Raw genomic sequence first — 26,460 nt, 5'->3', positions numbered from 1 at the left:
AAATTAAAGAAAATAGCGATTTGGAATTAAAGACAATTTAAAAGAGTGAAATATGAGGGAACCTGCATAAAAAGCAAGACTTGTCCTTAAAACGGAAGACGTCTTTGATAACATAAACACTGAAAAATAAACCATGGAGCTAGCTCCACAAATAAACAGTGGAAAGATAATCTACTCGTCCTTTAAGCCAAAGATGTAAATATAACTGGGTCACTCGGTCAGGAGCTGGGCACATGGATTTCTAGCGGGGACTCGTCTGATGCGCGCGCTTGAGGCAGTTTTTCAACCCGCTGTCTAGCTATTGGGAATTTAGGATTTTCAACCCGCTGTCTATCGGGTTGAATATCTTGAAGTGCAAATGACGGGATGGTGAATTAAAAGAGAATTGGACTAAGTGGGTTTATCCCGAATGTTGTTAGCCCATCTGATGATTAGACCAAGTGATAATAGACCATCCATCAGTAAACCGACGGGATTGCATCGGGATTGCGTCGTGTTTTGACAAAAAAGTGCCTAGAGTTGAGGCGCAAACTACATGAACAAATAGAGATCAAATCTGAAAAAATCTCGTGTTTTACGTGAGCATTGGGCCTCTCTTCTGCCAGCTGCATGCGTGAAATTGACGCGTGAATTTCACGCGCGAAATCGGCTGGTGGTAATTTTTTGGGTCACGCCTGTCTCGCGGTAGATGCGTGACCCTTCGGAAGGGTGTCAACTTTATTCCGAGCAATACTGTAAGAGAGTAACGCAGTGAGCTCCGTCGGTAATACGACCTTTCAAAGTTCACGGCGGCATCCGCTATCACCATGAGTTGGAAGAGAAGATATCTATCCTCTTAAACATCGCCATAGATAATACCGCGTCTTTCTCCCTGAATAATGCGACCTCTAAATAGCTAGCACCTCGATTTTTTCCTTCAAGGAGCATGATCGAAGATCGGCAAGTGATTGCCGATTGTGGTGAAATCGAATGGAATCGGTTGCCGATTGCAAAATCGGTTACAAGCTTAATAGTATACTCGTGATCCAGTCCCCACGCTATGGGATACACGGTTCACTTTGCACGCAGTGGGGACAGTTTCAACAGTATAGTATACTCGTGATCCAGTCCCCACGCTATGGGATACACAGTTCGTTTGGCACGCAGTGGGGATAGCTCCAACAGTATATTATACTCGTGATACCGTCCCCTCACAACATAAAATCGTGCTCGTTCAACAAGGGGATGGGGACAGTTTCCCGATGCATTGTGACAAGGAAAAAAACACCTTTGGGTATGGTTGCGGAAGCTGGGGGGAGGGGGGGGGGTTTCCCAATGCATTGTGACAAGGAAAAAGCACCTTTGGATATTACAGGGGCCGCGAAGGGGGGGGGGGACTTTAGCCCCCACCTTTTTCCAAAACATAAACGTAAAAATGTGACCATGGGATTATGATTTTTTTTGCATGGTCAGCCCCCCCCCCATTTTGAAAACCGTTCCGCGGCCCCTGTATTATTGCCATCATCATCATCATTATTGGTAATATTATATTATCATTATTATCATTATTATTGTTGTTATTATTATTATCAAAATAATGATATCATTAGTATAGATATTCTTTATCATTGAAAATATGCCCCTTCCATCCATTCCGTTTCTTGTATTTCACGTAATTCCTTCAAATAAAATCGCTGTAGACTCATAACGTTTGGTATTATTGTCATAATTATTATCATCATTATTATTGTTCTTTTTTTTCTTACTGTCATTTATTTTTACTTATTATTATGATAATTTCGCTTTACTATTATTATTCTTTTATTATTTCCTATAACAATGATTATTCTTATTTTTTATTATTATTACCATTGTTATTATTATTATTATTAACCTTATTATCATAATCATAATTATCACTATTATAAATATTGTTATTCTTTATTATAAAATTACCTCATCATTATCATTATTGTTGCACCTTTTCATTTCCGTCACATATTTGTATTGATTCCTTTATTGTTTTGTGGTTGACTATTTTCGTGTCATTCTTAATTCATTCATTCTTGCACCCACCCCCACTCCGAGTTTGCTGTTGGAGCCTTGTGCTTTCCCCCCGCATTAATTGTTGTAATTTCTTCCTTTCCAGACCCACTTTTACAAATCATTTCTTAAAGAGTAAAAAAGTAACAAAGATCCCCAATCTCTTATTATTGTTAAATAACATGGAAATATAGCGTAGTCTTTCCTCCAGACCCAGTTATAAAAATCGTTAAAAACACAACAAAACAAAAACCCTGAAATCTTATCAACATTGAATAGCACAGAAATATGGTGTAGTCTTTGCTCCAGTTATTTCAAAATAGGAAATCATGAGTAACAATAAAAACAAACAATATTAATTAACCAAGGCCCCCCTAATATTATTGATGTAGAATAACGTTGTTGTTGTTGCTGTATTATTATTTATAATTTTGGAATAACTGGGTTTGGAGAAAAGACTAAATTCGATTTTTAATTTTTATTCCACTGGAATATCATTATGGTATCTTAGTTTGGACTTATATGATAATTTTTGAAACAACCGGGTCTGGAAAAAAAAAGACTTTGGACTTATATTATAATTTTTAATTAACCGGGTCTGGAAAAAAAGACTTTGAACTTATATTACAATTTATACTTTGCACTTTTATGCTATATGAAGGCATTTATATAGGATTTTAGTTCAGAATGATTCACAATGTTTTGGAAAAAGGTAGGGGCTGAAGCGGGGCTGAAGTCCCCCCCCCCCCTCCCTCAACTTCCGCAGCCATACCCTAAAATGTTTTATCCTTGTCACAATGCATCGGGAAACTGTCCCCATCCCCTTGTTGAACGAGCACAATTTTATGTTGTGAGGGGACGGTATCACGAGTATAATATACTGTTGGAGCTATCCCCACTGCGTGCCAAACGAACTGTGTATCCCATAGCGTGGGGACTGGATCACGAGTATACTATACTGTTGAAACTGTCCCCACTGCGTGCAAAGTGAACCGTGTATCCCATAGCGTGGGGACTGGATCACGAGTATACTATACTGTTGAAACTGTCCCCACCGCCGTGAAAATCAAGCTTGATTTCCCGTTGAGTGGGGACTGTATCACGAGTATATAATAGGGAGAGAACCCTAGTGTTTATATACAATGTGTTTCATTTGTGTGTTATCATTTTGCCACAGAGTTGTGCGAGAGTTGGAGATTGTGTTCTGGAGAAAGGAAGTGATTTTCATGCGTTCTGGTAGGTGTGATTCTAATAATCCCCACTTTTGGATTTGGGGACTATATCACGATTATGCCGTACATACCACCTGTGGTGTATTGTCTATCCGTTGTTGTACTGTGTACAACAACGGATAGACCGTCTCGGCTCAGCGAATTGGAGACCGCTGATTGGCCAATCGCGCAGATCACGTCATGACTACGTGGTCGCCGAAATAATTCCTTCGGACTGCGTGCGAAAGTAGTTTTGACTTGAGGACGCAATGATGATAACTTTTAAAATAATCAAATATACTTCTTCATCATTGACGTCTTGACACTCTTCCCATACTTTTAGTCGCAGTTCAAGAGAAGGACCAGAACAAAGATGGATTTCCCTCGGAAATCCATCTTTTGAAGAAAAAAATCACTTGAATTTTATGAAGTTCATTGTTGATTTTTACACCTTCCTACGCCTAATGGGTAGGAAGGTTTTAAAAATTATAATATAAAAATGTGAAAAAATTAAGGTTTCTGACCTAACTGATGTCGAGTAGACCCCTCAATCCACATGTAAACAACGTAAGTACAATAGCGTCAACCCTTGAATGGCTTATGTATGACGTACTTCCGGCTAGCGATGCCGTTCTGATTAATAATTTATAGAAAAAAAATATTTCGCAAATGTTAACATTTATCACGTAATTATAAATAATTAGTATAATTATTTATAATTACGTGATACATTTAACTTTTGCGTCAATCATTTGAATAAAAAATAGCAAAAAATTTAGTAAATAGTAAGGACCTCCCTCATCACTGATGTCAAAAAATGGCCCGACAAAATGCCTCCTTGTTTTTAAAGAAAATAGTAAGATAGCAAATAGTAAGGACCTCCCTCATCACTGCTCTCATAAAACCCGGACGATCAACTATCTTTTTTTACTTGGCCTAAAAGTATTTCTACTGTACGTAGGCTTACTCTCCATGAAGCCTGGGTCGGGATACCATTGCTCTCTATATACCGTAGGTTTTCCCACGGTGAAACTAGACCTAAATCACACATTTTACTTATCGTTTTGAGCCCAAACTAACGTACATGGGCCAAAACAATATTTGATAACATTGCATATATTTATTCAATAAATAGTAGTATATTTGAAAAATAATGAAGAGCATGAGTGTTTACTTACCCAGTCTGTTTTCGTCGCCATCTTGCCTTCTTTATTGATACCTACATGTAGATACCGCACACGTGTCTAGCTGCCAACTTGGATTTTTTTAAATAATTGCATCGGCCGATAAATATCATGAATCGTAAAATTCTTGCATCGGCCGATAAGTATCATAAAGCGATTTTTATGATATTGGTGGAATTTTATGATTTTAAGGTGGTTAGCTGTCTGTGTACAGGAGGAGTAACAAAAAAAAACTAAAACATCTCCAAACAGACAAAGTCCAGGTGTCTAAGCTATAATTATCTGACTGTCTTTATATAAAAGCAAGGTTCTTGCTAAGAATGTGTGAGCTCACAAATGGGCTCAATTTGGCCCCAGAGCTTTTAATTGTAAAATATATTTGTAATTATCATTTTGATGTAAATATATGAATATACTATTATTTCTTTTGTCAGACTTTGAAGCAAGCTTCATCCGTCTTCTGGATAAGATTACTAATGGATCGTATATTGAAGTTAACCAGACAGGTAAGATTCAAATCACCGCTTCCCATTTTTATAAGATCTCATAATGCACTGAAATTATCCCTTTGTCCTCATAGTTTATTTTGACAAACCGATAATCAGCATGGGAAAACCAACCGATCCCGTTCAGCAGAAGTTGAACTCTTAAAAATTTTCAAAATCTTATAACATATAACAAAGGTATTGAATTTTTATTTTCATCAATATTTTGTAAAAACAATTATATGCACGCCGTCACAAATATGCAATAGGTTGGCTGATGATGCCATGTACCAACACTTCTTTTTCCTATGTTTACATGAAATTCTAATAATTTCATATTTTCATTAATGTGTGTGTGTGTGTGTGTGTATGTCTCCCTGATTACAAATAATAGTTGCAACAATTATTATCTTATATATTAAATCAGTAGTCAATCTTATTTTGTTCATTCTTGGAGGAGATGAGGACTGTAGGACAAAATGTGAATAAACATACTTTCATATAGTAAAATACAAAACAATAAGTGGAGATATGATATTTTCAGCTTGCTCATTGCATATTCATGAAGATATGCATAAAACTGTTTGACCAAAGTAAATAATGCAAAAAAATAAAATGTCATAATAACTCTGTTATTCCTTGTCCAGTTTTGAAATTTTCAGTGTTTTGTTTGTCTGATTTTTTTTTTACCTGTTCAAATCATATTGTTTTCAGCTCGGAGTGCCCTTTTAACTGGGTCCTCTGACATAAAGGTTTATGATTTCTATTGTGTATGATCAATCATAGAAATCAGCCTCACAACCAATATTCAAAGGCTCTGTCACATCGCTCCATGCAAGCTTTGTGCGTGACTTGCGGACGACCTCAGGTCGACTGCATTGACAGTATGTTGCACGCATCTCACTCGCAGTTGTCCGCAGAAGCGCACACAAGTCTGATCAGAAAAGTTTTGAACATGCTCAGAACTTTGTTGCGGGTGAGTTGCGGGTAATTGCCCGCAACTTACCCACAAGGCTTGCACGGAACAATGCAACAGGACCTTTAATTAGATATGTGGTAGTGGTACAGGCACCTAACTTATGTTCATTTTTTTGTTTTCTTGTAGGAACCCAAGTGCGCTACCAGCCTGGTCTTCTTGTAGGAGGTAGCATAGAACATGATTGCAACATTCAGAGGGCTCTAGGATATTACATGGAAGCCTTGATCTGTCTCGCTCCGTTCGGTAAGAAGCCGGTCAAGGCTGTCTTGAGGGGTGTGACCAATGACCAGATTGACCCTTCGGTAAGTGAAACTTTGTCCAGTCAAGACTGATTTGTAGCAAAAATGGAGGAAGAATTTTAATGTGGGTTTTGCTTTATACAGTGAGTATAAGACAACTAAATTGGGAGTCTTGAAAGTCTTTTCTTTGAACTAAGAATTTTTGGCAATATTTTTTGGCATATTTTTTGTAGATTATGCAATTCCTTTCATAGAACTAAAGTCAAATGTTGTTGTGATTGCTATCATTTTTTTATTTAACATTAAGCGAAAAAGAAAAATTAATAACAATCACATGTTCTTTAATTTATTGATATGAGTTGAAGGAAGAGCAAAGGAACAGTTTATGTATATTGTTAAGATGTAATGCAGAAATATTGTTTCTGCTGGTCAAGTACTATGACACCGTCTCATTCTCTGAAATGACAGAGTCAAGAAATCAAATGCTGTCATTGTACTTCTACTTCCTAACTTCTCAGTCAAGCTTGGCTAAATGATATGCTAATTCCTTCATCAACAGAAATAACTCTGGAGATCGCTGAATCCATATTTTTCATCTGTTAGATTATCAGATTCGACATCTTTGTGTATTTTCGATTCGCTTTGAACTTAGAAGCGCATTTGTCTAATATTGTTTAGATGGTAATTGTTGCATAAAACGTACATCATATGATTTAACATCTGGCAAGTCCTTTCATGAAACACTTCCACGTTCTTTGGAATCTAAATCTGTGTCAAGGTTGATCAAATCGACCAATGATGGAATTCCAATGGTCAAAAGCTTGTGTAATCACTTTACAAATTACAAGGAAATGTACAATATGACTATGAGGAGCATGTAAGAGATTGAGATATGGAATGTGAAATTTGAATAGAAACTAATTTTCTTTCTCTCTCTATCTGCAGGTCGATGTGATCAAGGCAGTGACATTCCCTGTCCTCAGGAAATTTGGAATCGATGAAGGATTAGAACTAAAGGTAGGGGAAGAGACTTCAGAGGCACTAGAAATCATTCAGATTAGGATGGCAGGCCTTAAATTTTAATATTTCAAGGGCAAAGCCACTCTTCTTTGGGGACATATTTCTTCATTTCAGCAAAAAATGGGAATTTAAAATAGCACCAAATATGTCCAAGGGTAATTAAATGGGTGTAGAGTGCAGTCAGTGGGTCATCTGAGACCAGCCGTGATTTTTAGGTTAATTTAGCCCTGGAATGGGGTTTGCTATCAGCAATACATTGTTTTTAGCTGGAAAAATGATGTTTTGCATTAGGGAATGTAGATTTAAACTCTGCTATTTTGCTCTTATGTTGCTTGCTTGAATATATATCACTGTCATAATGCAGTCCTTTTATTAACCAATGTAAGACTCAATGGCCCGAATTCACAAAGGTGGTTTTGAAAACCCACGGTTGAGTCCATGGTTTATGCAGATTTCCTGTATAAATTACGCTTAATTTAGCGCGTATCGGGCGCGTGTATAAAACATGTCCAATGCTGATGCGATCTTTTGTCACAGTGTGCCAAATTGACGCCTGTGACCATGGTTATTATAAACGCTATTTTATTCATGAGTCCACTGTTTGAAGAGTGGACTCATGAATAAAAACAGTGGACTCATGAATAAAATAGCGTGAATAACCATGGCAAGAGGCGTCAATTTGGCGCACTGTGACAAAAGCGCGCATCAGCATTGGACATGTTTTATACACGCGCCCGATACGCGCTAAATTAAGCGTAATTTATACAGGAAATGTGCATAAACCATGGACTCAACCGTGGGTTTTCAAAACCACCTTTGTGAATTCGGGCCAATGAGTTTACTATATAACACATGTTTTGCATCTACTCCAGGCCACATATGCTGACTTGGTCTCCAACAGGTTAACCAAAGGCCATGGCCTTAGCCTTTAATAGATGCCTATTGAATGGGCTCAATGTTCCTCTCATCTGCCTTGGATATTTTTCTGTCCGTTTTAATTTGTTTTTTGTGCTGTAATATAGAAATGTACCCAACAAAAGTTATTTTACCCTTAACCCTAATTCTCCCGGGGGGGGGGGCCATAATGGCCCCCCCCTCGACAATTTTCGCGATATATCCGCTGCGCAAAATTTTTTGACCTCGCCGCTCACTGACTTTTTACTTTCAAGTCTCGCACAAATTTTGAGACCAAATTTGTGACGCCCGGATACGCGGTTACGACATTACGCAACATTATGTAAGTGCATGTCAGACCCTAAATTGCTCATAAACGTGATTTCATGTACAAATCCAATGCAAATTGTGTATTGAGCCATAAATGTATCATTATTTCTACTTTTACTGATTGAATTTAATTAATTTTGCCTTGCTTATGATCAGAACTAAGTCTGGAACGATTTCCATTGAAAAAACAATAAAAAACAAAAAGTAAAAAAAACAAGGAAATACATAAGAAATGCATAAAACAATAAAATACATAAGAAATTTATTTCCAAACCGAAGTTTTTTTTAATTGCGATTGTTAAGAATGCTACAAAGAATATTTTAATCAAAAATTAGCATTCTAGGAGCTTTATTTAGTGAATTAGAGCAAAAAGTATGATTTATGCATAAATTAGCATAATTAATTCATATAAAATAAAATCTCATTATTTTGGAAAATGTTACCATACAGCCTTGTAGATTACATCGCACACAACCAGCATGCAAATTTTTGCGTCGCTCGAGCGATCAGTGGCCGAGATCTTAAGGGGGGGCCATAATGGCCCCCCCCCCCGGGAATGACAAGAATCAAAATACCCCGGGTGATTGAGGGTTAATATCATTAAAGGAAATCATTCGATTTGGCAATGATGCTTACATTTTTTTCATAGAATTTTGATGAAAATTAGGTTTTTAATACCTAATCTATTTGGAAAAAAAATATATATATATAAATTTTAAGGGCAGCTTGTTTAAAAATGATTGCATATATCTAAAGTGGCACAGAGATGTATGTACAAAACTTTGGTGAAAACAGAAAGTTCAGCTTCTTTGGAATTCAATGAATAAATTTGACCATATCCCAATGATCGTGAAAAATTTCATTTTGAATTTGTAGGTGAACAGGAGAGGGGCGCCCCCTAATGGTGGGGGAGAGATACTGTTCCGATGTCCCGTCATACGTAACCTTCGACCTCTGCAACTCACCAAGCCGGGCAAGATCAAGAGAATTAGAGGTGTAGCGTATCCTTTCACAGTAATCTGAATATTTGTAACCCCTAGGGCCTGGTGCTTGAAAGAAAAAGTCTTGTGATATGTGTTATTTTTAGTAGTATAATGTAGTTTTTGTGTATGTGACCAAGTTTTTTTATGATAGAGCTTTCATGCAACAGGTCCCTAGTGTATGAGCGAGTGGGAGAGAGAGAGAGAGAGTGAGAGCGGAAAAAGTCCAGAGTCGAATGGCAAGGGTAATGATAAAATCAGGGGAGTAGTTTGTGAAAGGTCTTCATCATCATCATCGGTGTACGGAAGAAGGCAGGGCCTGTCAAGACTTAACGCTTGTCTTGTCGGATTAATCGTCTGAATTGTTATCCGACAGTTACCCTAGAAACTGTGCTTCTCAACCAATCAAAATCAAAGAATGTTGTTGGACCCAACAACTTGTCGGACAAACATGTTGATGAAACGCTCCCCAGTAAAGCACTTCGAGACGTCATTAGGATCATTGTTCAGATCAATGTATTCAGCATTATAAAAAAAAAGCAAAATAGTGTTATTACTCTTTATTTAGCAAATCAAAACTAAAGCTGAAAATGTAGCGTCAGAGGTAATTTGGCCTTTGTGGTTAAAAGGTCTTGATAGAATGTTATACTTTGCTATGTACTTTCATTTTTATCTCACCTGCATAGCAGAGTGAGTCTATAGGCGCCGTTTTTCCAACGGCGGCGGCATCAACATCAAATCTTAACCGAAGGTTAAGTTTTTGAAATGACAACATAACTTAAAAAATATGGACCTAGTTCATGAAACTTGGACATAAGGTCAATCAAGTCTTACTGAACATTCTGCCTGAGTTTCAGGTCACAAGGTCAAAGGTCATTTAAGGTCAAAGAACTTTGGCCATGTTGGAGGTAATTATTAAATTGCTGTCATAACTTTCAAAGTTTATGAATATTGTTTATGAATTGTGGACATAGGGGTAATCAAGTATCACTGGCAAGTCTTAGGTCACATGATCAAGGTCAAATGTCATTTATGGTCAATGAAGGTAGTAATATATGAATGGTGTTTTTGTGAATAATTATTTTGTAGTAGTTTTCAAAGTCAACACTGCTGCTATGTTGAATCGCATAATGCAGGTGAGACTGCCAGAGGCGCTCCACTTGTTCTGTTTATGAGACATTTCTTTGACCAACATTGGTTAAGATACGCCATGAGAGTGTCTCCGGCCACACCCAACAGGATAGTGGATGCAGCTAGGAGTATCCTCAATCAGTTCTTACCGGATATCTACATATACACGGACCATATGAAGGGACCGCAGTCTGGAAAGTAAGTAGAAGGATCTGTGAGGTGTTTCCATGAAGCTGTTCGTATGTTACGAATGACTTTGCGCACAGCTGGGCCCCGTCTTACAAAGTGTTGAGATTGATCCGATCATTCCCAACTATGGACGGCCAGCAACGTCAACATATAAAATGCATGTTTGTTCAAAAAAATTATAGATATGAATGTATATCCATAAATTCATTGATTTCTTGACAATTTGGTGTGTTCACCTTTGTTTACAAAGGACATTTTACAAATTTCCCATAGAAGAAATTATGACATTGATGGATTTCCATAGAGTTACGTTTGATTGGATCGATCGTAACTCTTTGTAAGACGGGGCCCAGGTGACCCTTTCTTGTGCTGCATGATGATTCCTGTAACTGACTTAGCACCTAAGGACATGCATAAATTTGCGAACAGCTTTATGGAACATCCACTAGACACCAGGGTCCCATAACACAAAGTTTGGCGATTAAATCGTACGCTTGATTTTCACGATGGTGTATTGTAGTCAATGGAATCAATCGTAGAAAAATGTTTCTACGATCATTGCTAAGCTTTGTGTTGCGGGCCCCGGATATCTGGGAGTTGTTTCACAAGTTTCAAGTGTGACCTAAAGTTGGCTTAAAGGTAAAAGGAAGTAGTTGCAGCAAACAGTTACTTCACGAGAAAGTCTTTCAAATCAAGGTTAACCGATACCATATTATCATAGATCTAGTTCTGGTGCATTGAATTCAACTTATCTTTGGGAAATCATGAAATCTTAAGCTGAAAACAGATAATTCTGAAGATCACTAACACAGAAATGCATATGTGGGATAGTGTATTAATATTGCTCAGAAAAATACCTGACATTTGATGGAGTTTTGTGCTTATTTTGCTCATTTCTAAGCAGTTATGTATTTTCTTCCAGAGCCACTTGGCACATATTTTTCATTCATACATTTACACACAAACTAATGGGTAGTAATTTTAATGGATTCTTTGAACTCATTTTGAGATCGTTACCTCAACTGGTATTTATCGATAATGCTAATGCACACATGATATTAAATGTGCAATCCCATTGGTTCATAAAGTAGCATGTGTCTTCTAAGTACAAGTTGACCAATGCACTACTTACCACATGCAACTGCGAATTCAGGTGTGACTGTTAGTCAGCTGTAGATCACCAGCGCATGCAAGGCAACGGCTTCAGCCTCCAAGATGGCTGCGTGATGACGTCAATTTATAAGGTCTATACACTATTTTCATTCTCCATTATCCATAGATCTCCTGGTTTTGGGTTATCATTGGTCGCGGAGACGACGGAGGGAAACTTTATCTCTGCCGAAACAGCATCTAACAAAGCTGGTGAAGAGGCCAGCATTCCTGAAGATCTTGGAAAACAGACTGCTATGTTACTCATGGAGGAGATATACCGGGTATGATATGTAGCCTTGTGGGACACACATTCATTAATTAAACTGTAGCTACCTATAGTTATTAAATGAGGATTTCTAATTTTATTCATGCTCCACGTTTTTGGATAACACATATAAAACACCTCCCTGGAGGTCAGTGTAGAGCTGATAGGAAGTGAAGAACTAAAAAGAATCACTTGTTTTGAAATATTTTCCATTAGTATCCAGACCTGAAAAACAGTATGCAGTACCGGAATTTAGATTCTTTATATTTGACTAAATGATTAATTGATGTATGTTTATGTTTTAAAATAGATTCCTTCATTTTTACTACTCTTATATATTAATTACCTAACTTGCTTTTAGCTCTAGCAGGGTATATACAAGACTTTGTCTGTCTATGATTTTGTAAAATTCTTTTTAAAAATTGCATTATATAAATTCTATTTTGTTCAGATTTTTTTTTTTCATGTACATGTATGTGATATTTCATTAAGATGGATAGAAAAATTGCATAATTTACTCTCTACTACATCCTTCAATTACAGGGTGGGTGTGTAGACTCACGGCACCAGTCACTTGCATTGTTATTAATGACTCTGGGTCAAGGAGACGTTTCCAAGATTGTCACAGGCCCTCTGTCACCTTACACGTAAGTCAACCATGAAACTTTACCCTTTGGAAAAAAAGTATTATGTCACAAGAGCTCTACAAAGATTTAATTTTTTTTCAAATTTGGTGAAGTAATTCAAATGTGATTATTTCACACACAAAATTGTAGAAAAAACTGTACTACCATTGAAACAAGTTGATTCATTGAATGGATTTTTGTTTTCTGTTTTTTTTTTTTTGGAGAGGATACTTGAGACAAGTGGATAATATTTATCAATTTTCACTCACATTGGCCGGTATTCTGAAGTTGGGTTTAACTTAGACAGTGGTTTAACTCTGTGCTAAAATTATGGGAAGCCAACATTTTTATTAAGTTGTATGTTTCTTATGTTTACTGTGCTCTTTCCTGATTCATCGATGGTAAAGACAATCATTTATTTATACTTCCTAGACAATTATGAATGGTTTGAGAGCAAAATGAGCTGAAATACGATATCTCTACTGTTTAGTGAATTACAAATGTATGTAACAATAGGCTATCCATACTTAAACCACAACTTTAAACCTGAGTTTAAGTTAAACCCGACTTCAGAATACGGGCCATTGGGTTTAAATTATTGGTGTGATCAGTCAGGAGTTGGATGATAAGAATGATGATTATTAAACAGTGTTAGATTATTATTATTATGTGTTATTTGTTTTCATGTCAAAGACATGAAAATTAATCACTGTGACCCATGGGTCTTTCCTCTGGATATAGTGTATTGGGGTTCTACAAGTGAAACAATACCCTGAATTTCCCCTCGTCAAATACGAACAGTACCATGGGTTCTTAAGGTGCAAAGGTTGTGACCCTCCTCTACTCGGGGGCCTTCATATAAAATCCTTTCCAAGGGATATTCCACCGTAACATAGCTATTCATTATCAGTGAAATTGACTATTTGATATGAAATTGATTGGCAGGGATTCATGGTAAAGTGAATATATCTCCTGACTTTCACTTGGGGGCCGTTTGATAAAGCTGTTTGTAAGTTAAGATTGACTGGTGAACCTTTCTTACACACTTAACCATCTCCAGTGAATAAACCATTTACCACAAGAAAGGATCACAAGTCGTTCTTAAGTCGCTCTTAACTTACGAACAGCTTTATGAAACACTCACCTGTATTTTTTCAAAGTGCATGCAGAAATCATATTGAGAGAAAATCTGTGGTTATTTTGCAGCTTTCACTGATATAATTGATGACATTTCCTAGAATCCGTTTATTGTTTGGCCTTGTATTTCATCAAGCATTTTTTCCCTTCATGACCTCACAGGATACAGTTCCTGAGGCATCTCAAGGATTTCTTCCAGGTCATGTTCAAAATGGAGGTGTTGCCCAGTGACGTGGACGAAGACGGGTCCAGGAGGTCGGGAGGAGACAAGGTGCTTCTCACTTGCATCGGAGCAGGTTTCACAAACCTTAGTAAAACTATAATGTGATTACGAAGAGGATGAACTAGATGATGATGTGGCCGATGATGGGAACTGGTGCTCGAACTAGTTTGAAGGCAAAAGCAGAGATAAGATGTGTTATATCTAGTAGAGATTTCCAAGACCTCACAGTAGGTGCTTCAAGGCCAAGACAAGAACCATATTGGTCTTATCGAGGGCTGCTGTCTGAAGTTCTAGACCCAAAGAGAGCATTCAAATTAAAAACAAGGTCTGTTATATCTAGTAGAGAGTTCCAAGACCTCAAAGTCAGTGCTTCAAGGCCAAGCCAAATCCATAGCGGTCTTATTGACAGCTGATATCTGAAGTTCCACAACCCTAGAGGAAAGATCAGATCTATAATGTAGTAGAGGGTTCCAAGACCTCTAAATAAAGTACCTCAAAGTCAAGACAAATTCCACAGTTGTCTTGTTGAAAGCTGATATCTGGAGTTCCAAGAACTCAAGGAGAGTGCTTTAAGGCCATGATTTGAGCTGTAGTTGTCTTGTAGAGAACTACCGCCTGCAGAGGTTACATGTATGTCGGAATTTCCTTATAGGTTCACTTCTTGAACACGGGGTAATTCGAGGTCTGGGCTTAACGACAAAAGGGTTTGCATTTGATCCAATTAATCACTTGTTCACTTGTAGACCTGGGGTGGTATTATCGAAATTGTCTCAACTTTTCTTGTAAGTCAGCAAGATAACAGCTCGCTAGCATTCTCTTAAATTGGTATTCTGAAAATTTTCTTATCTCTGTAAGGACGTCCCGTATTTTATCTCTGACACACCCAATATTTCATCATCAACCAATAATTAAGCTTGTTACATGCTTAGGTCAACCAATAGAAGCGTCTCTTTTGAAAAATAATGAAGCACATTGTTGATATGAGGCGTAATTTCCTTGCGCCCCCGATTCTTATGCTTGTGCGCTTCTGTGCAAAAAATACACATGGCTCCTTTCAAAGACATATTTTCTCTGAAAAGATTCATCGTCTAGAACACCAATTTTTTCAATTTCTGAAAAGTCTACCAATCCATCGTTATAATGTCTTTGGAATGTCTCCTTTTGTAAAACATGACGTTCTTGCGGGATGCAGCAAGAAATAATTATTGAAGACGGACAAATATCACATGCAACAATAAGTTACGATAGCACCCTACCTCTTGTAAATTTTCTTGTATTTTGCAAGAAAGTTAACAGAACGCAAAAGATAAGAGAATTTCAGAATACCTTTTATCTCGATATGTTATCTTACGCAAAGGGATATTTATGCGCCGTTTTTTAACTTTACGCATAATTCTAGCTCTGACATCATACGCACTCAGCGAAAGTTCCAAGTAAATTTACAAGAAAAGATACAAGAATTTTCGGAATACAGATTTTATTGTAACTCTAAAGATACAAGAATATTTCTCTTAAGACAATTCAAACTGCGGTCCAACTCAGATCTATACTTGTAAATACATCATTATCTTGTCAAATCAGAGTACTCTGTGGAAGAGCCGGGGTGTAGTGGTTCTGACTCTCGCCTTGTAAACAGAGGGTCATGTGTTCGAATCCCACCGCGGTCTAGCGTCCTTTGGCAAGGCGTTAATCTACACTTTACCACTCTTGACCCAGGTGCTAAATGGGTACCCGGTAGGATGCAAAAGATATTGTATGTTTGATTTTGCCAGCGCCATAATGAGGCTGCGATGAATGCAAGGAATGCTCCCCAGGGAGTGGAAATTTTGCCCTTTTCGTGCGGGATTGAAATGAATCCAATGACCGGGGTAATAATATGCTGTAACGCGCTTTGAGCCATTTTGGGAAAAGCGCTTTATAAAAATTGGCTATTATTATATTGGCTACTCTTCGTCGTTTCCAGAGGGAAGTTGTGCAAATTTTATAAAGAAGAATTATGACATGGATGGATTTCCATAGTTGAGATTGATTGGATCAATCATAACTGTTTGAACGAAGGGGCTCTCGGCCGAATGGCACTGGCTACTTCAGAAGAATGCAGAGATGGTGAATCGTAAATCTGAAGGAAATCAAACTGCTTGTCATGTAAATATCTTTTTATTTTTAATTCGCCAAATTATTAAAACTAAAACTAAATCGTAAATCAATTTTGATTGTTTCGTTTTAATGTCGTGTGGCAGATATTGAAGTGTAAGTTTGTGATTTTAAAAAAAAAGATGAGAAGGAAGACATCATCATTAGGCTTGAGTCACATTTTTGTCACACTCTTGTTTGAATGCTCCCCAGGGAGTGGAGAAGGTGTATACATTGTATGCGGGCATGCAAGGATCCGATGACCGAGGTAATAATATATCTGTAAAGTGCTTAGAGATGTTGTTCCGATGTATTAAGCGCTATATAAATGCAGAATATTATTATTTATTTTGAAAAGCACTATTTGGGTGGTTAGGGTTAACCATGGGGGGGGGATGGGGGCACACACTATTAAAGCCTTCCCCACTAGTTGCTGAAATTTTACATGTCAAATCTTTACATCCATTGTAATGGACTGCCCTTTTTTAAGAAAAATACTTATATTTTCATTAAAAAATTGGTAAAGGTATTAACGGCTACAAAAAGCTCAAAAAAGTTTATTCTGATCAGCAATGTGAATACGATATATAATTACATATTTGCAGATTTCAGCTGGAAAGTAGGGACAAAATCTTGCCTTGGTAACTTTAGAGCCACATAACAAGGTGTTTCAAATTTGGAATCAGATGATGTGCAATACTCAAAAGAATCAAATCATCTAGAATGTTAAGAATTCACATTACAAATTTGTCATTAATAATGTGGGGCTGGCTAAATCATTCCATTAATCTTGAGGTAATTAAGAGAGAAGGAATGAAGTGAGAAATAAATTATCGGGCCTCATGATTACACTCCTTTTCTCCATTCATAAAAAGAGGGTGCCAGTTTGTGATGTTTCTGGTGTTCCGTTTACATGTTGGAACTTTCACCTATATGCCATCAAAAACTGGCATGAAGTCTCGTCTAAGATACAGTGAATGAACATACTAGGCCTACAGTTCAATATTTGGTAGCCCACATAAATCTGACTAGTTTCCTGACAATTTTTATGGCGTAATTGGCTCAAATTTTCTTATTGTGTATTAAATGGGACACCAAAAATGTCACAAATTGGCTCCCTAATTCGTATAATCACCAATCCACCAACAAGTACACCACCCTTAGAGCCACTGCTACCTTGCAACTAGTCTATGACCATATTTTGGAGCAAATCACATTTTGCATCTTCACTGAGAATATTTTTTATTTTACTTCAAGTTTGAATCACTATAAAAACACCGATATGGAAAGTTAGGATAATATTGATATTGGCCCCGTCTTAAAAAGAGTTATGATTGATCCAATCAATCTCAACTGTATCCATACCATATTTTTTCTACAGGAAATTTGCACAATCTCCTTAGTAAACAAAGATATTTACACTGAATCTTCAAGACAACAGCGAATGTATTAAAATATATCATATCTAGAAAATTTGGACTATTTCAAAGGTAACAAGTGCAAGTAATAATGCCAGAGCAAAATGATGTGTATTATTTTTTTTACAAGATAATAATGTGATGTGTGGATCCTTGTTATTTGATGAACCATCCTCATCTGAACTATTCCTCAGCAAATCTGACTGTTAGCTAAAATTATTGACTGGTCACATGACAGATTTCAGCCAATCATATGCTTAGGATCCATATCACCATTCTATAATTCATAGCAACACAAACAAAGAGTCTGACAACAAATTTCTCTTTCTACTTCACCATATTTTATTAATATAATAGTAATAGGGTCTGAAGCTAAGAACATATACAGACGGGACTGTACAGACATACATACAAACATACACATGTAAATAATCAGTGATTGTAGAAAATGCTGATATAAATGCTGCCCACTGGCAGAATGTGCGTATTTATCATGGCAAATAAAAACTCCCCAAATACCATCTATACATGTAGTCTCAACAATATCATTCTGTTATTAAGCAGAATCGATAAAAAAGTGTTCTACAGATAAATGCTATTGCCTTCAAAAAGTATGATATATTTCATCTAATTGTTGCATTATAAATAATTTATTATATATTTATTCACAAATAAAGTCTTTTTTCTGTATTATTGAACTCTGTATATGGAAGCCAGTAACAAAACATGTACATCTTTATGATTTCTATTCTGAATTAGATTTAACTTGCATAAACTACTATCTTGCAAACAATAAATGTTCATTCAGCTTACTGTCACAAACGGGGGTTCCCCCTCACTGAAATATGTGATAAAATAATATTGACAATTAATAGCTCTGCCTGAAAACAAGGTTAAATAGATGTCATTGTGATGAATCATTGGGAAAAGTCCAAAATTATTCAGTTGAACACTATAGGGTTTCATAATGCCCCCCCCCCCCCCCCGCTATGGTATGATTTGCTAAATAATACCTGAATTTGGATGAAAAAAGAAAATGGTCCCCCTTTTTAATATAGCATTATCTGTGATCCGCTTAGTAAAGTGAGTCACATAAAATACAAGTAATTTTTCATTTAAATTTGTTGCCATTCAAAATGATTATCTGCATAATGGTAGAATAATTGTTGGGTACTTACTAGTTTTAACAGTATTAGTCCTTTCACTCCCTTCCCTTGTCCCCTGACTTAATACCCCATGGATTAATGCCAATCTTCTACCCCCATATCGTCAGCCGTCATCCCAACCGTCGTATCACACATACGACGGTGCAAACCCATTTCAGAGAAAATCGACAAAGTTTACTATAATTTTCACACTTAGTTCCCCAGCCTTACAACATATTCATTGCTAGAAAAGCACATGGTTGGAAAGACCAAGACAATTGCTTGACATTGGTATCTTTATTTTTACACAAAACTAAGAATCCGAGAAAATATCGCAAAAGAGCTACATGCTTGTAATTTCGGTTTGAGCGGTTTAGATTTTCCCTGAACAAAAACGCCATAGGGAATACAACAACCCTGATTGCGATTTCAATGCGCACAGTCAGTCAAAATATCATATCGCTTTTCACGTGCAAAGTCAATGCAGTTCCTAGTGCCGATACGACGGTTTGGCTGACCGCGCGCATTGAAATCGAGGTCAGTCAAAACGTTGTATCGCTCTGTTACAGTACACGCTTCCAATGGGATTTGCGCATTTTATTAAAAATTTGTATGGCATCGCCGTGAAAATCCTCTATCTCAGAAATGAAATAAATTGCTGCCCAGAAATTTACTTATGAATAGAGTAGGACTTGTACTTTCATTTTATGAAAAAATCTTTAAATCATTTTCTTTTTTAAACCAAAATTGACTGATAAGACGGTTCGGATAACCGCCGACGATATGATCTATAAAGCTACTGCAGTATGACAACTCAATTTATCACCATCAATTTTCAGCTGAATGATCTTTTATTCCAAGTTTGGAAGCCCCTTCCCATCTCTCCCATCCAACCTATGACAAGCAGGAAAAGATCAGTTGATTTGAAGCCCAACAAGTGACCACTGTCAAAGCCAATTGCAATATGAGAATTAACTCACTGGTTTGACAGGAATAGGGTAGTCCCTACACTTATAAGGCATTGCAAGAAACTTATGTTCCATTCTAAATTACGAGTATATTGGGGTGTTGCAAGAAACTTGCGATCAATTGCAAGTCTATTTTTGGTCCCTAAAATCAATCATATGTCTTGCAGTTTGGTGCAAATTAGTGATCGACTGCTAATCTGCTCCTTGAAACAAGAAGTGTAATCTGATTTGCTATAACTAACGTTGATCTATCAGTTGTAAAACTGCAACAGAACATTTGCAATTGATCGCAAATATTTTCTTGCAACACCCCCTTAGGGGGCCACAAAAACATAATTCCTTTGATTTTATACACACTTGATTCGCGTTCAATCGCAATAATCAAATTTCTCGCCATGCCAAATATCAATTAATGTGGGACTCACCTTTGATGTGCAATCAAACAGTTTCTTGCAACGCCCAACAAGTTAACAGGAATTGAGCAGCCTTTGAGTGAATAAATTCATGGATATGCTTGTGGCTGATAAGCACCTGTATAATGGCTTTGTAGGAAATGGATTTTGTCTTTTTTTTTTTAATTGTAAATGGGGCAATGGAAAACCATGAAATGGCTCATTTGGATTTGATGTGAAAATCAGATTAAAACTTGTTTTTCTGTAAATATGAATTCTATTGAAGTAAGAAGCGTTTATTCTTCTGTAATCATAATTCATCATCCAAAATGTCATTCTTTCATTTTGTTTCGAACAGCACATAACATGGAGCTGGGTGGCTGCTGCAATTCACTTGTTTAACACAATATGTAACCAAAATCTCAACACAGATTTAGATTATTCTCTAATCACTCTACCTTATACTGTTGGAAGACATCCAATGACTTCAGAACACTTTCAGAAGATAAAAGAAATATTGGCACAATTTCTTGCTTTTTTCCTCTAAATCAGAGTACTATCAAAATATGACACATATTTTACATAAATACTACGTCAATCATATACATTGCACATGGTGTAATCTATTAAAGCATAAGATAAAATATGATAAAAGTCGAACAGAGAATGGCTGTCTTCTTTAATAGGCAGCGGGGCTTAGACAAAAATATTTCCAATTGAAAGAAAGAGAGAGAAATGAGAAATAGAAAAGCTAAAAGGAGAGAGTAGTATTACAAAGGCCCGTATTCTGAAGTCAGGTTTAACTTAGACCATGATCTAACTCTGTGCTAAAATTATGGGAAGCCAAAAGTGTCAAAATTTTTATTAAGTTGAATTTTCTTATGTTTACTGTGCTCTTTCCTGATTCATCCATGGTGAAGACAATCATCTATTTATACTTCCTAGACAATTATGAATGATTTGAGAGCCAAATTAGCTGAAATATGAGATCTCTACTGTTAGTGATTTATGTAACAATTGGCTATCCATACTTAAACCACAACTTTAAACCTGAGTTTAAGTTAAACCCGACTTCAGAATAAGGGCCATAGAGTTAAAACTGAGGAGGGAAAGTAAGGAGAGAAAGAAACAAATGAAACCGGGAACTTGTGAACAATAGAGAGAAACGGACAGAGAGAGAAAGAGAGACACAGATTACTACAGAAATGGGGTAGTCATAGCTTCAACATACATGTATACCAGCACCGATATGATTTACTAATGTAAAGCTAAATAGAACAGCCTTTTTTGTTTCTTCTCAAGGCCACCGCACACCTTACGACTCTGATATCATCCTTATTGTTTAAGGGTGTGTTGGCTCAGTTGGTGGAACGTCCGTCTCACAACCGGGAGGTCGGGGGTTCAAACCCCGGCCGCGTCAGACCAAAAGACGCTAAAAGATGGGAGTTGCTGCTACCCTGTTTGGCGTTCAACGATTTAAGGGATAGAGCCTCATCGATCTGGCGCTATAGCCCACTATCAATTGGGCAAAGCAAATTTTTGGAGTATTCCATTTCATGTCTATTTCGAACAATAAAATATGGATTTTCATCGTTTTTCATTTCATTGTTTTCATCATTGGAATAATAGCAAACTTAATATCTAGTCATAATGACGTCATAGCGACCTTACAATTGGCTACAATTTGATCTACATGGCCTTTACTCCAAAATAAAGGCTTGCAATCATCCAAAATTGTTATATTCGTATTCTTGCAGTTAATTCGAACCTCAAAGAAAAAGATACATTTCATTCATATTTTCAGAAAATGAGCAAAATTCGATTTGTTCCCAAATCGGATCTGGACCAGCCGTAAGGTGTGCAGTGGCCTTTTAAGAGCCGTGAATTTACTGTCAAGATAAATCCTCTCACATGGATGAAGTAACAACCACATAATTTTGTCATTATAATATGTATACAAGGTCTAGTTTGTACCGTTAACACACACAGGAATTCTGGTTGAAAACACATACAGATTTCAGCATGGAACATTAAGCTAAATTGCAATCGGTGGTTCGATACGAATGGTTAGAGAGAATCTCCATTTTCATCAGTATATTATTCAGGACTAATTGACATTTAAGCATGACTATTAAACTAATCTTGATTATGACGATTGGTGTGCTTTGATCTGTGTCAAAAGAGAGTTTTTGTTATAGCAACAGGGACTGATTCTAGAACATAGTATATGCATTGAAAATGCCTGTCGAATCACAATGAACAGCTGAGAGATCTTTGTCGAAAATTGGTGATCCGGGACAGCAGATACGGAGCTGACGAAAAACTGCGAATATGTTGTTTGTCCAGAGTCATGGACATCGATTTGCTACTAACGGCGTGTCTCTACAGAAAATCATTAAACAGTATTACCCGCGGAAGTATCTAGAATTCAGGAAAACTTCCCTGTAGAAACAAAAGCGATTCGTTACTGATAAACCGCATCGCGTAAAATACGGTTTCTCATAACCACCTCTGGGAGGTGGTTCTTGCCGTGTTAATCGGATGATTCTCTCTGTAGAAACAGGTCGGTTTAAGGGCGATACGGTTTTTCGAATCCGGAAAAGATAAAAACAGTTTTTAACGATTCTTTGTAGAAACACGCCAAAAGACTGCTTTGTCATGAAGGGATTTCGACAATAGATCCTCAATGTTCCAAAAAGCGTCTGCGTAGTGCTTACAAATAATCCCTATTTTTGGTAGCTAACCAAAGTCAGAGCTACATCTTTCCAACAGAAGCATCTCAGAAGCATCTTTCTCAACTAAAATGCATGCATTCACTGGAAAAGAGTTACAAACACGAAACATCTGATAGCTGTTACCAGTGGAAGACATCGGAAAATAGCTTTAGGTGAGAATTGATGCAGTAGAAATAGTGTGAAGCTGGCATAAGTGTTACTTATTCAGAAATCCTACTACACTGAGCTCCTAAAGACATGAAATTATATTCTGGGGGCCGGTTTCATAAGGCTGTTTGTAAGTTCTGTATATCTTTACGCACAACTTACATCCCTTTCTGCTACTGTAAAATATATCCCTATGTAGCTGACTTGGCCTCGAGGAAAGTTGTGCGGAACTTCACGAACAGTTTTATGAAACGCTACCCAGATACTTCTATGCAAAATTCTACAAAGTTGCATCATATACAACAGAATAGGGTTCTGTTTGTTTAAATATTATTTTTCTCTTTTTTTTCTCACTTCTCTGTTTTCAACATAGCCTCTCTCTCTGTATTTCCCCATCTTTCTCTCTCTCACCCTTTCTATGTATTTATCCTCCTCTTTCTCTCTGTATTTCTCCTTCATTTTCTCTCTCTTTCTTTCATACTAAACCCCTAACATACATTCATACCAAACTGTTCATACAAAGCATTACTGAATCAACAATATACTTTCTGAGACAACAAAAGTACATCTCTGGCAACTATCATAATATGGGCAAATGTACCATACATTTCCGTTTCCAAACCACCGCTGGAAGAAGATTCCAATTTCATATACAAGTTTTCTATTATTAAACGTACATTAAGCTTGAGATGAATTTAATAGATAAATTTTAAAAAGAAGATAAGATCCTAAGATATGATAATGAATGTTCACGGAGACAAGGTCCAGCCTTCAATCTATAAAAGCATGCATGGGAGAACGGCCACACTGCTTTGACTCCAAGTTCAAAGGTTCCAGGATATGGTGATTTCTACATCATTTGAAGGAAGTACAGCATATCCCTGACTTGCAAATGGTACCCAATGTTCGGAACCATCCTCACTAAACAAGAACAGCATGTGAGCCATGGAGGACTTTTCTTCGGCACGTCACACGAACCGAGGTTCCCTGCTTCGCCGCCTCTGCGTCGTCTGGTCGGGATTTCCGGGGTCCAGCTTCTGGCCACCCTTGGCTTGCTTCTGACTGGTGGCGTCGCCCCCCGGCGACGAGGGCGTGGTCGCACTTGCGCCCTTCCTCTGTGGCTGCTGGTTGGTATAGGCGCTGGGGACGTACGCTCCTGGCTCACCGGACCTCTCCTGTGATGATCCGCCCGACAGCTGCAGGAGCGTTGGTTTGTTTGGTGAGTGGGGTGTTTTGATGTGATGACTTTCACCATCACTCCCTGAACCTGGGGAATAGTAAAAAAATATTTCGTACTATTAACTTCGGTAATGTACATGTACATGTACATATATATATTGATATCTCTCATCCATGGTCCTAGTGACAGATTTGCGGAACATGAAGTTTACTTGCCAACTTTGACTCGAGTCATATTTAATTCACAATGCACACGAAAGGCATTTTATTCTATTGTAAACAAGCATACAGTTAATGACACATGCATATAATCCAGCGTTCATTTAATGGCTTTCGCTTTATACACTATTTACATTGATTTTTTTAAAACAAAATTCGTTTTTTTTTTAACTGCTTTCTGAAATATTCTGATGAACTAGGATGGCCCCTTCAAACACATAGACAGGGTTCCCAGCTTTTCAAGATAAAGAAATTCCCTGATTTTTCCCTGATGAAGTTTACAAATTCTCTGATAATTATTTAAACCAATTCCCAGTTTTGCATGTTTTCTAAGTTGTTGCAGTGAATTACATGTATTTTCAGTATAAAAACAATAATCAAGTCATTCAATGAATGTTGTTTTGATATGCAACAAAATATAACAGAGTCTGACTGAATACCGTGCTCTCGACTTTTGGGATGATCAAAATTCCCTGATTTTTCCCTCATTTGAAGCATTTTTCCCTGATTTAAAGGTATTTTTTCTCAAATTCCCTGAATTTTCCCTGACTGGAAAAAAAGTAAAATAATTTTCAATGATTTCCCTGATGGGCTGGGAACCCCGACAGTATAATTTATGTCAACAAAAACTCTCAATGATAACCAGATAAAAATAGAGTATCTCCCGAGCATATCTGACTACTATGCAAATGATCTCACCGTCCTCATCGCTGCTATGTCCGTTCTTGACACGTTGGGCGTGTCTGTTCCTTCTCCTCCTGTCCGGATGATCGCCGCGATCCTCGCTGCTCCCAGGTAAGGTGAACCCCATGGAATGTGATGACGACGACGGTGACGGGGTGGCGGTGGAGCTCGTCAGATGGGTTGAGTTGTTTGAACTTTGGTTCAGAGCGTGACCTGAAAAGGGGCAGTGTGGCAATCCCGTCAAATAAAATGGTGTATTTCCTAAAGCGGTATTTTATTCCGATCCAATCTACCTTGTGAGTCAAAAAAATCCTGACACCTCATACATTGTAAATCCCCAATTTAAGGAAAAATATGACATTAAAACATAGTTATTATGTATGGCTAAAGAGAGTATAATTTGATACCATATTTATGTGGTACATGTATGTGTTTATGCTTGGATGATCAGGAGGTATTCTTTGCAGTAATGTAAATTTTGATTTGCGTCAAAGAAAGGCATGACTGCAATGAATGAATTCAGATGTCAATGTCATAATCCTACAAGAGTTGCATTAAAATCCATTTCCAAACATTTTTCCAGTAATTTACTTTATAATTGTTTAATACATGTAGTATCAAGTTTTAGTATCAATTCTTCATTGAAAAGGGATTTGCAAATATGTTTAATAACTAATGAAGGATTTCTAAATCATTGGCATCTGGATTCATTCATTGGATTCATGCCTTAGTTTGGCGCAAATCAAAATTTACATCTCTGCAAAGAATACCTCCTGATCACCCAAGCGTTAATACATACATATACATGTACCCTATACATACAAATCATTTGGGAGAAGATATTCTTTCCAGCCAGTTATAATGATCATGCGTTCAATACATATTTTTTCTTTAATTGGGGATTTATGAGGTGTCAATTTTTTTTTTAACTCACACTGTAGTATTTGGGATAGCACCCTTTAATTTTTTCAGTTACAAAAGGCTTCAAATATCATCATCAATAAGGTACATGTATTAGCTTGCAACTCACCTCTGTGGATATCATTTGGAGAATGAGCCTCATCTCTCTGGAAGTCTTCAACCGGTGTTTCTTGAGGTCCAAAGATCTGAAAAACAATATTCAATGCATTATCCCATGCAGGTACACAGCTTTCAATACGTCATAATAAATCACTTATTTCTCCTCGAATTGGCAACTTATATTAACTTACTTTCTATTCATTTTCTACCTGAAACAAATCATATACGGAGATGGCAGGAATCTACGAGTGATAAAGGCAAAATTTAGAAAAAAGTTGCAAATTTGCAGCTTTAAACAGTGATTGTGTTGTTTCCATGGCATTGCCGACGTGGAGTGTGTAATAATTATACG

The 26,460-nt window shown here is 37.1% G+C and overlaps 2 protein-coding genes across 4 annotated transcripts in view; one reads left to right on the top strand and one right to left on the bottom strand.

The window, feature by feature from the left end:
- Nucleotides 1-212: 212 nt before the first annotated feature.
- Nucleotides 213-17,618, top strand: LOC129270760 (RNA 3'-terminal phosphate cyclase-like protein). 3 transcript variants are annotated; one of them, XM_064106552.1, is made up of 10 exons: nt 213-578; nt 3,200-3,258; nt 4,852-4,923; nt 6,008-6,183; nt 7,066-7,137; nt 9,242-9,366; nt 10,549-10,674; nt 11,945-12,098; nt 12,626-12,729; nt 14,008-17,618. In XM_064106552.1, the coding sequence occupies exons 2-10, from the start codon at nt 3,249-3,251 to the stop codon at nt 14,171-14,173; spliced, it is 1,005 nt and encodes a 334-aa protein (XP_063962622.1). In that variant the 5' UTR covers nt 213-578; nt 3,200-3,248; the 3' UTR covers nt 14,174-17,618. The 3 variants fall into 3 exon arrangements, with proteins under 3 accessions (XP_063962622.1, XP_063962623.1, XP_063962621.1); XM_064106553.1 differs by having other exon boundaries at nt 255-369; XM_064106551.1 differs by lacking the exon at nt 213-578 and adding an exon at nt 786-939.
- A 3,727-nt stretch (nt 17,619-21,345) lies between these two features.
- The window catches only part of LOC129270758 (rho GTPase-activating protein 29-like), a 50,520-nt gene continuing 45,405 nt past the window's right edge, over nt 21,346-26,460 (bottom strand). The window contains exons 22-24 of the mRNA XM_054908080.2: nt 26,119-26,194; nt 25,104-25,301; nt 21,346-24,273 (exon numbers count right to left, since the gene is read on the bottom strand). Coding sequence (XP_054764055.2) covers nt 23,975-24,273; nt 25,104-25,301; nt 26,119-26,194 — 573 coding nt within the window. The 3' untranslated portion in view covers nt 21,346-23,974. The remainder of the gene's footprint in view (nt 24,274-25,103; nt 25,302-26,118; nt 26,195-26,460) is intronic.

Source organism: Lytechinus pictus, chromosome 11 (genome assembly GCF_037042905.1).
Source record: "Lytechinus pictus isolate F3 Inbred chromosome 11, Lp3.0, whole genome shotgun sequence".
NCBI classification, from domain to species: domain Eukaryota; kingdom Metazoa; phylum Echinodermata; class Echinoidea; order Temnopleuroida; family Toxopneustidae; genus Lytechinus; species Lytechinus pictus.
The sequence above is the reverse complement of the archived record's forward strand: the minus strand, read 5'-3'. Positions and strand labels throughout refer to the sequence as shown.